The following is a 15249-nucleotide window of genomic DNA, read 5'->3' as shown; positions in this document are numbered from 1 at the left end:
CATTAAAAAGGGGATAGAGAATAAGACTGAGAATATATTATTGCCCTTATATAAATCCATGGTACGCCCACATCTCGAATACTGTGTACAGATGTGGTCTCCTCACCTCAAAAAAGATATTCTAGCACTAGAAAAGGTTCAGAAAAGAGCAACTAAAATGATTAGGGGTTTAGAGAGGGTCCCATATGAGGAAAGATTAAAGAGGCTAGGACTCTTCAGTTTGGAAAAGAGAAGACTAAGGGGGGGACATGATAGAGGTATATAAAATCATGAGTGATGTTGAGAAAGTGGATAAGGAAAAGTTATTTACTTATTCCCATAATACAAGAACTAGGGGTCACCAAATGAAATTAATAGGCAGCAGGTTTAAAACAAATAAAAGGAAGTTCTTCTTCACGCAGCGCACAGTCAACTTGTGGAACTCCTTACCTGAGGAGGTTGTGAAGGCTAGGACTATAACAATGTTTAAAAGGGGACTGGATAAATTCATGGTGGCTAAGTCCATAAATGGCTATTAGCCAGGATGGGTAAGAATGGTGTCCCTAGCCTCTGTTCGTCAGAGGATGGAGATGGATGGCAGGAGAGAGATCACTTGATCATTGCCTGTTAGGTTCACTCCCTCAGGGGCACCTGGCATTGGCCACTGTCGGTAGACAGATACTGGGCTAGATGGACCTTTGGTCTGACCCGGTACGGCCTTTCTTATGTTCTTATGTTCTCCCATGGCTGTGCACGCGCCGAGGGGTCCCTGCTTCGGCCCAGCCCTGCCGCGCTGCATCCGGGGGAAGGGAGGGCGCCGGACGGGGACAGAGTCTCTGGCTGCTGCCGGGAGTCTGGCCCACGGGGCTGCGTGGCGGTGGGGGCAGAAGCTGTGGGAGCTTCCCCACCACGGCTCTCCCTGCCAGACCCGCTTTGACGCCAGCCTTCAATGACAGTGGGAGCGATGCCAGCCCCTCCCCATGCCTGAGGGGCTCGCTCTGCGCCAGCTGCCAGGCCCACGCGGCTCCCATTACTGCTCCCTCCATGGGCCCGAGGGCAGCTGGGAATCGAATCCCCCCTTCTCCGCAGCACAGCTGTGCTGACTGCACAGGGCACGACCCAGGCTGAACTGGCCTTGCCCAGGTGGCCAGCTCCATCACGCCCAGCGCCCTTGGGCACTCATGTCCTGCCCCACCGGGCACCAGGCTCCCCCTGCACCAGGCCCTGGCAGGGTCGATGTTCCATTGTGCAGCCAGGCTGTGCCCTACAGGCTCCCACACTGGTACCATGCAGCCCCAGCCCAAAGCCGCCCTGCCAGGGCTAGGCCCTGCAATAGCTGGACATGCAAACCCAGCACGTGCCAGGCCTCGGCAAAGAGCAGCTCGTGTGTGTGCGGCCCGGCCCTGGGGCTGCAGGCCAAGCAAGAGCCCTGGGGATGGGACGAGATCTACTAGCCCACGGCTGGGGTCCGGGCTCCCCTCCCCTGCCAGGACCCCTCCACAGCTGCTCTGCCCCCACCCCGCATCCTCCTTATGACCAGCTTGTGGGCACTCAGGGGAAAGCTGCGGGAGAGGAGGGCATGTCTAGCGCCCCCCCACGCCCAGTGCCAAGGGCACACACTGACGCGCAGGGGCTGGCCCAGCAGGATCAGGCCCACAGGGCAGCTCTCACATTCGTGGCCAGGACGAGACCCAGCACTGGGCACTGGAGGGAGCCCGGGGCCAGTGGGCAGAACAGGAGTGGTTCCTCCTGCTGAGGCTGGGCACTGCCCTCCCCGGGGAGGGGGAAGCAGGCGTGGGCAGTTTCCTGCATTGCTGGGCACATGTGGTGCTGGTTCCTGCTGGCTGCACCGAGCTGGGGCTGACATGGGAGCTGCTGGGCTTGCAGGGAGCCAAGTTCAGGGACATACAGCACCGAGCACACAGACAGCCCAGGCAGGGCGAGGCACCAGGGGGCAGGGTCGAGTTCCAGGGATGTACAGCACCGAGCACGCGGGCAGCCCATTCCCAGTCACTACACAAGGCAGAGTCACAGCCATACTGAGCAGTTCCCAGGCAGGGTTTATTCACAGCTTGCAGGAGTCAGGCCAAAGGGCTGTCAGAACCCGGCAGTGTCCTGCTAACATGCACCGGGCTGAGGGAGCAAGGGGGCTGGTAGGTCAGCCAGGAGTGAGGCTACACCACCAACCACCCCCGCTGCAGGGCCCTGGCTCCCCATCCCCGCCCTGTGGGGAGCACGGGCTTGGCTGGTTACACCCGCGCAGATTGCCGCACACTAAGCCCCCGACAATGGTGCCCAAGTGCACCCAGCCCAGAGCTCCCGGCACTCAGGGCCCAAGGAGAGTCACCAGCACCCCACCAAGAGGTGGGCTCTGGAGAAAGCCAGGCCAGCCTGGGGGAGCAGCCAGGAGCTGGGCAAGGCTTCACCACAGGCCCTGCCCTGAGAGCCAGTCTGGCTTGCCCACATCTTGCCAGGGATCTTCCTTCCCTCGGCAGGGCCCTAGCTCCCTGCCCTGGCCCGGCCTGTGCCACTGGGCAGGGGAGCCTGGAGTGGAAACCGGAGCTGCAGGGCAGACGAGCAGCCCCTGGAAAAGCCTCACCACCCACAGGGCCATGGGCAGAGCCGCCACTCGGGGGCAGCAGCAGCAGCCCCCAGCAATTGCCAGGGCAGCAGGGCACCCACTCCCTGGCACCCCTGTATGCCACACACCAGGGCCAAAGAGACCCCCAGGAAGAGAGGAGGCCAGGCCCTTGGGACGCAGTAGCCGTGCTGGGGGCCTCGCACACAGGACACCGAGGCAGACACACAGGGCAGCGCGCAGTCAGCAACGACCAGCACAGCCAGCCAGGAACCGTTCTGCCAGCCAGGGAGACGAGAGGTGGCTCCAGGGCCCTGCTGCACAGCATAGCTCCTCTGGGCGTGTGGCTGGCTCCTGACTTGGTCCATGGCATCCCGCAGCCAAGAACCCCGCTCTCGCTTGCCCTTGGCAGCCCCAGGGGAGGGGGCCAGGCCCAGCCACTGCAGCACAAACATCCTCTGGGGAACGGCAATGCCAGCTCCCTCGAGAGGAGTCACGTCCCTGCGCTGGGCACCTTCCCTGGCACCCCCTTCGTCGTCTTCCCTTCCCAGCCTTTCCCCACCCACCTGGCGTCTCCCATACGCTATGGAGATGTGGAGTCACTCCCGCCTCTCATCAGCCCATGCTGCCAGCCTCCAGCGCCCGCTTGCTCCATTTTCAAGCAAGCCCCTTGGTGCATCCCCCAGGCTGCCCCTCCTGCTTGGGGGGAGGAGGAGGAGGAGCTCCCCATACACATCCACACCCTCTTCATCCTCCTTCAAACCCTCTTTGGGGTGATGCCTGCAGAAAACACTTGGGTTATGCTGCTGGTGTGCGAAGAGCACCGCAGATCCCGTTGCCCTGCCTCAGTCCTCATCACACCACCTAGCTTTTGTCTAGCAATTCTCATCAGCAGATCTCCACGTGCTTTACAATGGGAGGTGCTATCACTATGCCCATTTTACAGATGAGGAAACTGAGGCACCAAAGGGGGAAGTGACCTACCCAAGCTCCCCCAGTCCAGTGCTCTAGCTGCTGCCTCCTCCATCTGTCTGCATCAGACTGCGAGCTCCTTGGGGCAGAGACCATCTTTATGTTCTGTGTTTGTACAGCCCCTGGCACCAGGGGTCCCATCCGGGATTGGGGCTCCCAGGTGCTACCGTAATACACCTAATAAATAGTAACACTGCCTGCTGGGCTGGAGGGGACCACCAGCGAGGGGTGCCAGCACCCTCTCCCCCACCCCTGCGATATGGAGCAGGCCATCCCCCTGGGGACGGCGTGGAGGGGCTCCGAGTCAGCAGAGGCTGCTGCCAGGGCCAAGAACAGGAGCTCCGATTTGCCTGGGCACAAGCGAGTTCAGCTATCGCAGACAGACAGACACACACAGAGAGCAGGCGCCCAGAGCTGAACGCACTGGTAATGCCACACAGGGCTATGTACAAGTGGTGCCATCCCCCCCTGGCCAGGAGCAGAGAACAACCGGCTCCATCCCCGGGCAGCGAGGTGCTGGCAGCCGGGGGCAGGGTGCCCAGCTCCAGGGAGGGGGCTAGGATCCAGATGCAGTTGTGGCAAGAGGGGGATGTCAGACTGCAGCCTCGGGGGGGCAGCCCCCCTCGCACTAACACTGATCCAGGAGAAGGGTCATGCACGGGGCCCACCCTGCCTAAGCGACCGCTCCCCATGCCCCGGGCGCCGGGCCCCACTGGGCAGCCAGGCGCTGCAGGGAGTCTGGCGCAGGGGGCTGGAGCGTGCCCATCCACAGCTCAGGATCTCCGCTTCGCAGGAGCACCATGTCCCAGGAGGAGTCGCAGGGCCGGGCACGGCAGGCCCAAATGAGCCGTTTGGTGGCAAGTTCTGCAAAGCCACTGGCAGCACAAGTCCCCTCCCCGAGGCGGGAGAGGCAGCGTCTGCAGAGGTGCCACGGAGGTCACACATCGTAGTTGGGCAGGTAGCTGTAGGCAGGGGCCCCGCCTGATGGGGGGCTGCAGTTACATGGGAAAAACCAGCACATCACAAAGCCTGGAAGAGAAGAGGAGAGAGTAGGAGAGGGGAGGTCAGTGTGGGCAGGGACACAGCCTCGGGCCCTGGCCTCACCAGGCTCAGCCCCGGGCCCTGCCCTGGCCCACACAGGCTGTTCGGGTGTAGTTACCCCGGTGTCACCCCTGGGGGGCGCTCACTCAGGTACAACTGTCCTGGTGGGGGATCAGCCTGGGATCTAGGTTATGGTCACACCTTGGCTCACACCAGTCTAAATTCCCCAGGAAATACGAGCCCTCAGGGCAGCCCAGTAACTGCCCCCCCAGAGGGGCCCCAGCCCACTCTCCACCTGCCCCGGTCACGTACCCCGTCCAAACACCTCCCGCAGCAGCGCGATCTTCGGCTTCCGGGTGTGTGCCACCTCCCGGCGCGCCTCCTTCAGCAGCCGGTTCCGCAGCTGCTCGATCGGCGTCTCGTCCGTGATGATAGAGACCACCTGAGAAACAAGAGGGGAGCCTGACGCACTGCCCAGCCCTCCCAGGGAGAGAGGCGCATGGATTTACAGCTACACTCCTCATTCAACAGGGGGCGCTGTGGGAGGGAGGGCAGGGGCGCTGGCTGGGGGGAGCTCCCGGCTACTCCAGCCCTGGCCTCTCCCAGCAGAGGACGCTGTAGGGAGTGGGGCAGGGACACTGGCTGTGGGGGGAGCTCCCAGCTACTCCAGTCCTGGCCCCTCCCAGCAGGGGGTGCTGTGGGGGACGAGGCGTGAAGCCGCCTGGTGTGGTGTCCCTTGAAGACTAACCTGGTCATAGAAGATGACGGTGACGAAGACCCCGAAGAGGATGGACTCCACCAGCAGGACGATGCAGTGAGCCCTGGGGGGAAGGGAGTGGTCAGGTTCAGCTTGCTCAGGAGTTCCAAAGGGCAGGCTCAGGCCTTGCTACTGAGGATTCTGGCCTAGAACCACCCACCAGTGTGTCATAGGCCCTGTACTGATGACACCCACTGGAGAGTTGACCTCCACATTGGGAAAGAGGCTCTGGGGGCAGGAGATAGAGACACCCTGCAGCTGCAGAGTCCCAGAGGGCCCTGGCACGCAGCAGTGACAGCCTGAACCTCCAGCTGGCTACGGGCTTGGTACAACACCCTGCTCCTCTAGCACCTCATGGAGGGACTCAGAGCCACTCCCTCCCCCACAGCTCTATGGGGCAGGAGCTCAGTGTCACCCACAGGGAGCAGGGCTGAAATGGAACCCAGGTGTCCTGCCTCTAGGACCTCTCCTCCCCTTGCTGGGATCTGCCTGCACCCAGCAGCCAGGGAGGGGGGGAATCTGGCTGTGACCCCTGCACACTTACATCTGGACGTGGTTGTTAGAGACGCCTCCGGCCACACCTTCCATCTTCCCGGGGAAGCTCCTGTCGACCGGCCACAGCCATGTGGTTAACACCAGCCCCATGGCATAGAGACTAGCCAGCCCTGAGACAGAGCCACAGGTCAGCGCAGGCCAGAGACGAGCACCCTGGCCCTGGGCTTGGGCCGGGCTCAGAATCCCCCACCCGGGCTAAGGCCAGAGAGCCTGGCCAGGAGGCAGCCCCGGGGAAAGGGCAGGTGCAGCTGCTGCAGAGACAAGTTCTGGAGTCCCAGCCCTAGTTAATGCCGTTTGATGTCACCCGACCTGCCCTGCGAGGGCTGCCCAGGGCCTAGCCGCCCACCATTAACTGCTTCACTACAGACCACCCTACCCTCACGCTCACCCCTGGGTGGGACAGCCAAGTTCCCCACCACCACCCTTCCCAATCCTGGCCCCCTCTCTCCCAGGGTCCTTTCAGCTTCTACACATGGAGACGTCAAGGGGGAGCAGGGCAGGTGGTAGCTATGGGGCAGGGGGGTCCCACAGGGAGCAGAGCAGAGGTGGCCAGGGGCTGGCAGGCAGGGAGCAGAGCAGAGAGGAGGCAGGCAGTGGCTATGGGGCTGGGGGGTCCCACAGGGAGCAGAGCAGAGAGGAGGCAGGCGGTGGCTATGGGGCTGGGGGTCACACAGGGAGCGGAGCAGAGGGGGGCAGGGTTGGGGGTCATGTAGGGAGCAGCGCAGAGGGGGCAGGGGTTGGGGGTCCCATAGGAAGCAGAGCAGAGCAGAGGGGGGCAGGACTGGCAGGCAGGGAGTGGAGAAGGGGCTATGCAGGTAGCTGGTGCATGTAGCTGGGCTTCCTGGGTCCTCCTGCCCAGGCTTCCCTTGGCCATTGCTGCGGAAGGGCTCTAGGAGGCGCCAGGGAGACACCCCCTCCGGCTGGCCAGCTTCCTGCATGCAGGGCTGTGGGACCAGAGCTCCCCCTAGTGAGGGACAGCAGAATGGCAGGGGGCTGGCAGGACAGCAGCAGACAGGGCCCCACAGCCGGGGAGGGCACAGCTCTATGCTGGTGCTGTGAGCTGCAGCGCCACCTACTGCTGCATCACCACGCCCACATCAGAGCTCCCTATGGGCAGCTCCCCCCCACTCGGCAGCCATGTACCAGTGTAGAAGAGGAACTGGATGAAGTATTTCTGGTTTAACTCGCCAACGCAGTTGTTGATCCTATAGAGAGACAGAGAGAGTACAGGTCTGGTCGGGGTCAGCAGAGCGACTCGACACCACCAGCAATGGCTGGCGTCAGACACCAGGTGCCCCGTCCCTCACCCTCCCCAGCACCTGCACCCAAGGACAGCAAAGCGAAGCCCCGTTGGAGGGTCGGTTCCACCTGCCAGGGACAGGCAGCCCTTTCTGGGGAGACGGCAGCTCAGGGCAGGCAATGGAGAATCCCACACCCGCCGGAAGTTCAGGGACACCCACTGAGCTGAACCGGGACCCTGGGGTTAACACCCTTCTCCCAAAGGGCACTCAGGGATTTGGAACAAGCCCGAGCGCTCCTCCAGCAGCAACACAGCACCCCCTAGTGCTACCCGGAGGCACTGCCTCCCCCATCACGTCCCCAGTGCCTCGAGGTGGCGCCCAGCCCTCCCCAGCTCAGCTGATGTGGCCAGAGGACTCTGGCAGGTGCCACAGCACTGGGGACAGAACTGAGATTTGCAGACCCCTCCAGAACAGCGCGTCCCTGGAGAGATCCCAGAGCTCTGCTTCCATCTGCGAGGGCCTGCGCACGCCCCCAGCACAGGGGACACCTCACCCGGGGGGCAGGGAAGAGGGAGGAAGGAGGTCCTGCAGCTCCAGCAGTGCAGGGCACTGCGTGTGCCTGGCCCACACGGGACATGCACCGGGGGGTGTCTGCGCACACCCAGGGTGAAGGGGGCTGCACTGCACAGACCGCGGTCGCAGCAGGTTGACTCTGCAGTGACAAGCCCAACAGCCATGGCAGGGCCCACAGGGGGAGCCAGGGTCTCCGCACATGCCCCCATCTCTTCCCTGCAGCTCTCACGAGCCGGGGCTGTTACCAGGCCCCCAGCGCGGGCGCCTCACCAGGGGCAGTGGTGATCCATGCGGCGGACGCAGCGGTGGCAGATGCGGCAGTGGTGCGCCCTCGGCGGGCGGTACGTCTCACAGCGGTTACACACCGTCCAGTCCTCATTGCTCTGGGGAGCAGAGAAGAGAACTCTTAGCTGCAGCCCTCCCTGGGATCCTGGAGACCCGCCGGAGCAGGCACTGGCAGAGGTAATTCAGGGGGCTGGGAGGACAGGTGGGCCAGCAGCGAGCGGTATCAGAGCATCTAGGAAACCCAGCACTGGAGCAGCAAGAGCCATGGGACTAGGGTGACCAGACAGCAAGTGTGAAAAATCGGGACGGGGGTGGGGGGTAATAGGAGCCTCTATAAGAAAAAGACCCAAAAATCGGGACTGTCCCTATAAAATCAGGACATCTGGTCACCCTACATGGGACAGACAGTGACAGGCGGAGCTGGGGAGGGGAGGGAGCCTAGACAGCCCCAGCACTTTCTGAAGCCCTTGGAGTTTGCATATAAAAGCAAAAGATGGAGTCTGGCTCCCTCCCCACGCAGGTCCATATAGGCTGGAAATACCCCAGGGTTTGTGCCACTAGGGGGCGCCTCTGGGCAGGGTAACAGAGGATATACAGCACCAGGGCCATGCAGCCTGGAAAGGAACGTAGGAGAAGCCCCTGAGATGCTCCCTGCACGCTCCCCTGCCATCTCCCCCAACGAGACACGAAGCTCCACTCCCCAGAACAGCTGCATCAGCCTGGGGGGTTCTCCACAGCCAGCCAGAGCCGGCGCCGCTGCAAAGGGAACGCTGGGTCTGCTGGAAGGTTTGGGACTGACTCCTGCGCTGGCTAAGCCAGCAGAGAGCAACCCTTGTGGCTCAGCCATTGCATGGGAAGGGGGGCTTGGCTGCCAGCCCAGCACACGGGGCTGGGGGGCTGGGCAGTCAGGCCAGGATTCTGCCGTTCCTAGGCTGTAACCTGGCCACATGCCAGCTCAGCATCTTCGCCTTGCCTGGGGGTGGTGATCAGCTGCCGAGGTGCTTAGGGGCAGCTGAACACGTAGGGTGAGTCTCCTGCTACCCCAGGCTCAGACTGTCTCCAGCCACAGGGAGAGACGGGGTCATTTGAGAGCAGAACTGCCGTTGCAGCACAGGCCAACAGGCTGTCTCCCCTCGCACTTGTCTCCAGAGCCCAGAGTAACCCTCCACCCACAATTCCCTGAGCCAACCCAGCCGCACAGCCTGTCCCAGATGGCGTCTCTCCCGGAGCCCCTCGCACCAGCTGGACAGCAGGTTACGCCAGCTGTGTGAGGACCAGAAGCCGTGCCACTTTAATCCCATCCCAATGCTACTACGCTGATCCACGCACCTAAGCTGCTGGATTCACTATTCTGGGCAGCGGCTAGACCTGCCCCCTCCTGCGCTAGTGCACCGAGCTCCATGACCACTCACCCGCTCGCTCTTGTGGGGCGTGTTGCTGCGCAGGTCAGAGAAGTCGATGGCGGTATCGGGCAGCGGGACCATGCCTGGGAAGGAACCAGAACGGGAGACAATGAGGAGGCTCCAGCAGCGAGCAGGGCACAGATGGGCCACAGCACCACGTCGCACCCTGCACGCATGGCTCTCGAGTCTCCGGGTCACCCTGGAGCGAGCTCAGCAATTGCCTGGGCTGCGGGGAAGCTGGAGAGATGGGAACAAGGGGGAGCAGCCTTGTCACAGGCGTTGAATTGCACATAGGGATGTGAGAGGGAAAGCGCCCAGCAGCCGCAGCTCTTCCCTTACTGCATGTGCCCAGAGCTGGCTGATGCCAGGCGAGGCGCGTAGGGTCTCTAAGACACTCTGTTCACTCCCCATTTCCAGAGCCTTTGAAGGGACCAGGACGCCAAGCAGCAGGTGGGTGAATTCCAGCTCCCCCTCCCCAGGGATGGCTGCACGTCACCTCGCCACGGGAGATAGTCCCAGAGCAAACCCCACGTCCGACCTCACGTTAGTCACCTGGCTCCAGGGTTCCCTGTCAAAGAGGGGGCTGAGTCGGGGAGTCTAGCTCCAGACTCGCATGCCAGGGACACACCACGCTACCCCAGACCACCCCAAAGCCGTGCAAGATGCCACTCGCTACCGGATGGCACTGACAAGTTCACATGATTCCACCTGTGACAAGAGGCCTGGGGTCACTGCAAAAGCACCAAATCTCCCGTATGCATCTGTCATGCCAGCCTAGCCTCCCAGACCGCACAGAGGGCAAGACCTGTGTCAGGTCACAGCGAGCCAGAAGCAGAAACCTGGAGTCTGCCAGGCTCCCACTCCAAAAACTAAAGCAGAGGTGTAAAACAGGAGAATGTTTGTTGTACGTTTATGACCAAGCTGCATGACTCAGTTTCCCTGCTTATTTTGTATGGCTCCCCACTGGGGCTGAAGGGGTTAATTTCTCCCCTGGGACAGAGGAATAAGAGAGGCTGTCTGGATGTCACACAGGCAAGGGGCTGGTCTGGGTTGGTGTGGATGTTCCCAATGCACAGGGAGGGCCTTGCAGAAAAAACGGGTGCCTCGGGGACTGGCCAGTAACGGTTACCACCCGAGATCTGAGGCAGTGGAACCTGTGAGCACAGTGGGGCTGCAATGGGGACAGACACAGGAGATGCCAAAAGACTGGGCTCATGCACAGGGACACAGACACACAGGGCCAGAGAGCGACCGAGACACAGAGATGGAAACCCGGAGGCTCCAGGAAAGGGGCAGATGACTGCTGAGATGGACTTTGACGGAAGCTTGGCTTTCCCATCCTGTACTCCAGGTGGTGACACCTGCCGCTTGCGATGACCAGGCTGTCCTGCGTCACTGAAGGCACCTGTTGGTTGCGTCACCCCTGAAGGGCGAAAGGCACTAATAGGAGTCTGAACTCATCGGGACTCGCTGGGAAGCCGCTGTAAGAAACAGGGGGGCTGTAGCCCAGAGGCCCAGGCTTGGAGTCAAGGGCCACGTTACTCATCCTTGAATAAAGCTAAACCCAGGGCCTAGCCAATAACAGGAACGCTCCCAAGGGAGACAATGGAAAGACTACGGCATTGAGCCCCCTGTACATCCATGACACCCGACTCCCCTCCTACGGCCAGGGACAGAACCCAGGAGTCCTGGCCCCTAGTCCCCTCCTCTGCTGGACCTTGGTTCTTTCCACCTGCTGCTTGCCATCTGGATCCTACGGGGTCTCAGAGAGACAGTGAATCAAGCAGCCCTCTGACATCCCGAGTGCACACAGGTAAGTGAACATAATCCCAACTGCACCATCCCCTACCCACTTCCCACTACTATCCATGCAAGTGGGGACCGGGGGCCGCCTGTCATCATCATGCATCTCTGCCACCGCTAAGCCAGCCCAGCCCGGCTAGACTCACAGGACACATGCGGGTCTAGTGAGAGAAGACAGAGACGGCCCTGCAGGAAGGGGCAGGACCGTCTCATCGAGTGTTTCAGACAGAGAGCCCAGAGCCCTTTACAAACAGGGGCAGGATCATTTCCATTCCCACCCTCTGGAGAGAGGCGCAGCCTGGGGCAGGGACTGTGCGGCAAGTCAGCATCAGGAGCAGGGAGACCTCAGTTCTCACTTCCCGGCTCTCTGTCTGAGCCACTAGGCCACCGATGCCTCCCCAGCGTGTGCAGAGGAACAGCTGAGGGTGGGTGCTTACCTGGATCAGCAAAGACTGCTCGTGTGTGACAGGCCAGCAACAGAAGGACAATGAGGTTAAACATCACGGCATGGAAGGGACACCAGAGGCTGGCGTAAAGGGAACAAGGAGAACCAAACCTGTCAGACACCGAGCCCAGCTGCAGGTTCCCCAAGGGCTGCAGGGCTATTTTAGACTCCGTTACGAACATCGGTTTCTGCGGTCACACAACGCCAGTGTGCGAGGCCTTTATTCTGGCTGCCGTGGCAGTAAGTTAAAAAGGCAAAATCTACACAGAAACGAATCGAGGTTATCCAGAAAGCGCTCCCAAATCTGCACACGAGGGCAGAGCAGAAGAGCTCCGTGCAGAGAGGAGTCTGGGGAACGGGCTGGAGGCATGAGAAGAGTCTACAGAAGGGTGTAAACCCCGGGTGGGTGGGGGTGGGGACTGGCAGAGATGGAGGAACCAAAATGGCAGATTTATCAGCCTGTGCAATCACGGGGGGGTGGGGGCTGGCACAGGCAAAGCCTCCTCCCAGCTCCCTGAGAACTGGAGACAACCCAGCAGAAATGGGTCAGCTGGCACCTCCCAGGCCTGTCCATTCCAGTCACTAGGGAACTCTTCCAGCCGGGCCCCGACAGCAGCAGGGGATCACATTACATGTGCGCTAAGCCCAGCCTTAGAGCTGTAATCGGCACCGCATGCCCCAGGCCAAGTTACCAGGCAGGGGGAACAGACACTAGAAGGGGAACCATGTTCTGAGCAGCTAGAGATTCCTCCCTTGTTGTCTTGTGAATCCCTGACTGCGCATCTAGCCCACATGGCCTGCATGGGAGACACCCCCCACCCTTCCCAGCCTGCACTAGAGCTCAACCCCAGGCCCTGCTGCTGGAAAGTCAAAGGTGGCTGCAAGCTCTTCCGTGACATGCCTAAACCCTTGGAGGCCAGCAACACCTGAGACACAGCTGAGTGAGGGCTGGGGAAGCTCCTGCACCCTCAGTGGCACGGAAGTGACAGCTGCATGTTGCCGACCCAGTTTGGGGAGGTCTGAAGAGGGAAGGAAGGGAGCTGGTAGTTCCAGGCTGGGGCACCTGGCCTGTAGTGGTTCTGGCCCCTGCAGGGGCAATGGAGGGAAAACACACATGGCAGGGACAGCATTAGCCAGACAAATGAATGCAGAACGATGCTGATCCAGGGACGGGGGCTGGGGCTGGTGCTCAGAGGAGCTGGATTCAAGCCCTGGCTCTGCCAGACGTCCCACCTGACCTTGGGGGAGTCACTTCCATCTCTCAGCTTCAGTCCCCATCTGTGACCCAGGGACGCGCCTCATCCATTAGACACCAGCCCACAGAACTGGGATTGGCTCTGGCAGCGCCTCTGTCCCTCGCCCTGCCTGGGAGAAGTGCGGCCAGGTGCAGGGGACCCGGGGAGCCCCCCATATCTGGGAGGGGGGCCTAGTGACCCTTGGCAGGGGGCATCCCAGGGACCCAGCACCCCAGAGCAGGCCACCCCCAGAGCCATAGGAAGGGGGGTACGTTCCAGAGGGGCACCCCAACCCCCTACTGCCATCCTGCCCCACCCCAACACTTGCCCCTCCCCCACTCTGATCCCGCCCCCAACTACTGGGCTCCGCCCCCCGCGCTGCCTGCCCCGCCCCGGCCCGGCCCCCGCTACCTGCCCCGGAAGCCCGGCTGCAGCAGGATGTGGGTGAGGATGACGTAGTCGGCGTAGCCCACGCTCAGGTAGGTGAGCACCAGGCAGAGCGCCCCGCACGGGTCCCGCCCGCAGCGGCCCGGCCCCGCCGCCCCCATGGCCGCCGCCGGGGCCCGGACACAGCGGCCGGGCAGCAGCAGCCGCGGCTCCGCCAGCTGGGGCTGGGGGCGGGGCACGGCCAGGCGCCGCCCCCGCCCTCCTCTCGCCCAATCGCAGCCAAGGCCTTCACAGACGTCATGGGGGCGGGGCAGGGACGCGGAAGAGGAGGTGCTGCCTGTGTACCGTTTCCATGGAGACGTAGAAATTGGATCCCCGCCTGGGGGCGAGCGAGCGGGGGCGGGGCGCCCCGTCCGAGAGCCGGGGGTCCGGGGATGGGAGCCCTGGGGGGTGGGGGCCTGCGGAGGGGGGAGGGGGAGATGGGGTGACAGTTACCCCAGGCGGGGGGAGCCACCTGCAGTGGCTGCAAAAAGAGAGGGGAGAGGCGCCCCCCCAGGACGGCGCAGCGCAGCCCCCGCCTCCCTGGGAGGGGGGCGGTGAACCCCCCCCCCCCGGCATCGCAGTGCCCAGGCCCGGCGGTTCCTCCCTCGCCCTGATGCCCTGCGTTGAGCTGCCAGAGGAGGCTGGATGCAGTGAAACACTGTCCGCAGCCCCCGGCCAGCGCTTCGAATCCCCTCTGGGTGCCTGTGTCTGCGCCCAGCCTGCAGCCCTTCGCCGCTTGGCCCTAGGTGGTGTGCTCGGTGCCAGGCAGTAACTGCGCCGCAGACGGAGTTTCACTCCTTTGCATTATTTACTGCAGAGAATGTTGTTTTGATGGCTCTGAGCACTACATCATTTACCTTCGTTAACAGGACGTGGCTGGATGTCATTGGCCTATTTAATTGATATCTTTAATAGCAAATTATCATTAAAAATAGTAGTACTTGCTAGTAGAGTAATTTCTGGTTTGGTGTCAGAACGTCTTCAGTTTCCTTTGATCCGGCAATGGGAATTGTCTTTGTCAACCATTGTTTTGCCTCTCTGTCCAATACCCTTGTTCTTTTTCATATGTCTCCACTTGTGTGTAGAATTTGGTTTCCAAGTAAGGTATTCACCACAGGCCTGATTTTTAAAGGTTGAAAGCACCTAGATGCTTTTGAAATTCCCACTGGTTGCCAAAATTCCCACTGGTTGCCTACACCTCTACCTCGATATAACACTGTCCTTGGGAGCCAAAAAATCTTACCGCGTTATAGGTGAAACCGCGTTATATCGAACTTGCTTTGATCCACCTGAGTGCACAGCCCCTCCCGCCCCCGGAGCACTGCTTTACCGCGTCATCTCTGAATTCGTGTTATATCAGGTCACGTTATATCGAGGTAGCAGCAGTGGTGAGCTGGAGCCGGTTCCCACAGGTTCCCAAGAACTGGTTGCTAAAATTAGACCTCCGTGGAGAACCGGTTGTTAAAGGGCCAGGGGTGGCTGTCAATCCAGTCTGTGGGCCAGACCATCCTGTTGCTCCCAGGATTCCCAGCTGGGGAGGCTGAGGCTCCCCCGGCCCTTCCCCCGCTTCTCCCCAGCTGCAGTGTGGCCAGCCGCCGCCGGCACCAGCTGGGCAGCTCAGCTGAGCTTGGGAGTCGTCCTGCTGCCGCTTTTTGAGTAGCCCGGCAAGGGGAGGGGGCTGCTGCAAGCTCCAGGGCTGGCCAGAGGGGAGGGAAGGGAAGTGGGGCAATTGGCCCAGGCCCTGCAGGGGCCCCCAGCCCCACGAGGATGTCTCCCCCGGGCTCTCCCCCGCTGCCCCCACCCCGCAGAGCCTCAGCATGGCCAGCAGCTGGGCAGCTCAGCTGAGCTCTGGGCTGCCGGCAAGGTAAGGGGGCAGGGGAGCTGCGAGCTCCGGGGCCACAGTGGGGGGGCAAGTGGGGCAATTTGCCCCAGGCCCTGCAGGGGCCCCCGGAC

General features: G+C 61.8%; 1 protein-coding gene across 2 annotated transcripts; it reads right to left on the bottom strand.

Annotated features, from left to right (window-relative positions):
- Window positions 1–4366: 4366 nt before the first annotated feature.
- Window positions 4367–13560, bottom strand: LOC123351795 (palmitoyltransferase ZDHHC3-like). Of its 2 annotated transcripts, none has more exons than XM_044991431.1 (9): window positions 13279–13560; window positions 11625–11713; window positions 9394–9467; window positions 7967–8079; window positions 7026–7087; window positions 5872–5992; window positions 5319–5391; window positions 4883–5012; window positions 4367–4558 (listed from the first exon to the last, which is right to left on the bottom strand). In XM_044991431.1, the coding sequence occupies exons 1-9, from the start codon at window positions 13413–13415 to the stop codon at window positions 4467–4469; spliced, it is 891 nt and encodes a 296-aa protein (XP_044847366.1). In that variant the 5' UTR covers window positions 13416–13560; the 3' UTR covers window positions 4367–4466. The 2 variants fall into 2 exon arrangements, with proteins under 2 accessions (XP_044847366.1, XP_044847367.1); XM_044991432.1 differs by having other exon boundaries at window positions 13283–13342.
- Between the last annotated feature and the right edge of the window lie 1689 nt (window positions 13561–15249).

Source organism: Mauremys mutica, chromosome 17 (genome assembly GCF_020497125.1).
Source record: "Mauremys mutica isolate MM-2020 ecotype Southern chromosome 17, ASM2049712v1, whole genome shotgun sequence".
NCBI lineage: Eukaryota > Metazoa > Chordata > Testudines > Geoemydidae > Mauremys > Mauremys mutica.
The sequence above is the reverse complement of the archived record's forward strand: the minus strand, read 5'-3'. Positions and strand labels throughout refer to the sequence as shown.

What these genes read in the sequence shown, in the direction of transcription:
- LOC123351795 (XM_044991431.1), bottom strand. Translation starts at nt 13,415, where the DNA reads ATGGGGGCGGCGGGGCCGGGCCGCTGCGGGCGGGACCCGTGCGGGGCG. An exon ending in AGCAGTCTTTGCTGATCCAG is followed by an intron (nt 9,468 to 11,624) that starts GTAAGCACCCAC and finishes GTTCCTTCCCAG; the next exon opens with GCATGGTCCCGCTGCCCGAT. An exon ending in CCGTCATCTTCTATGACCAG is followed by an intron (nt 5,013 to 5,318) that starts GTTAGTCTTCAA and finishes CTTGTTTCTCAG; the next exon opens with GTGGTCTCTATCATCACGGA.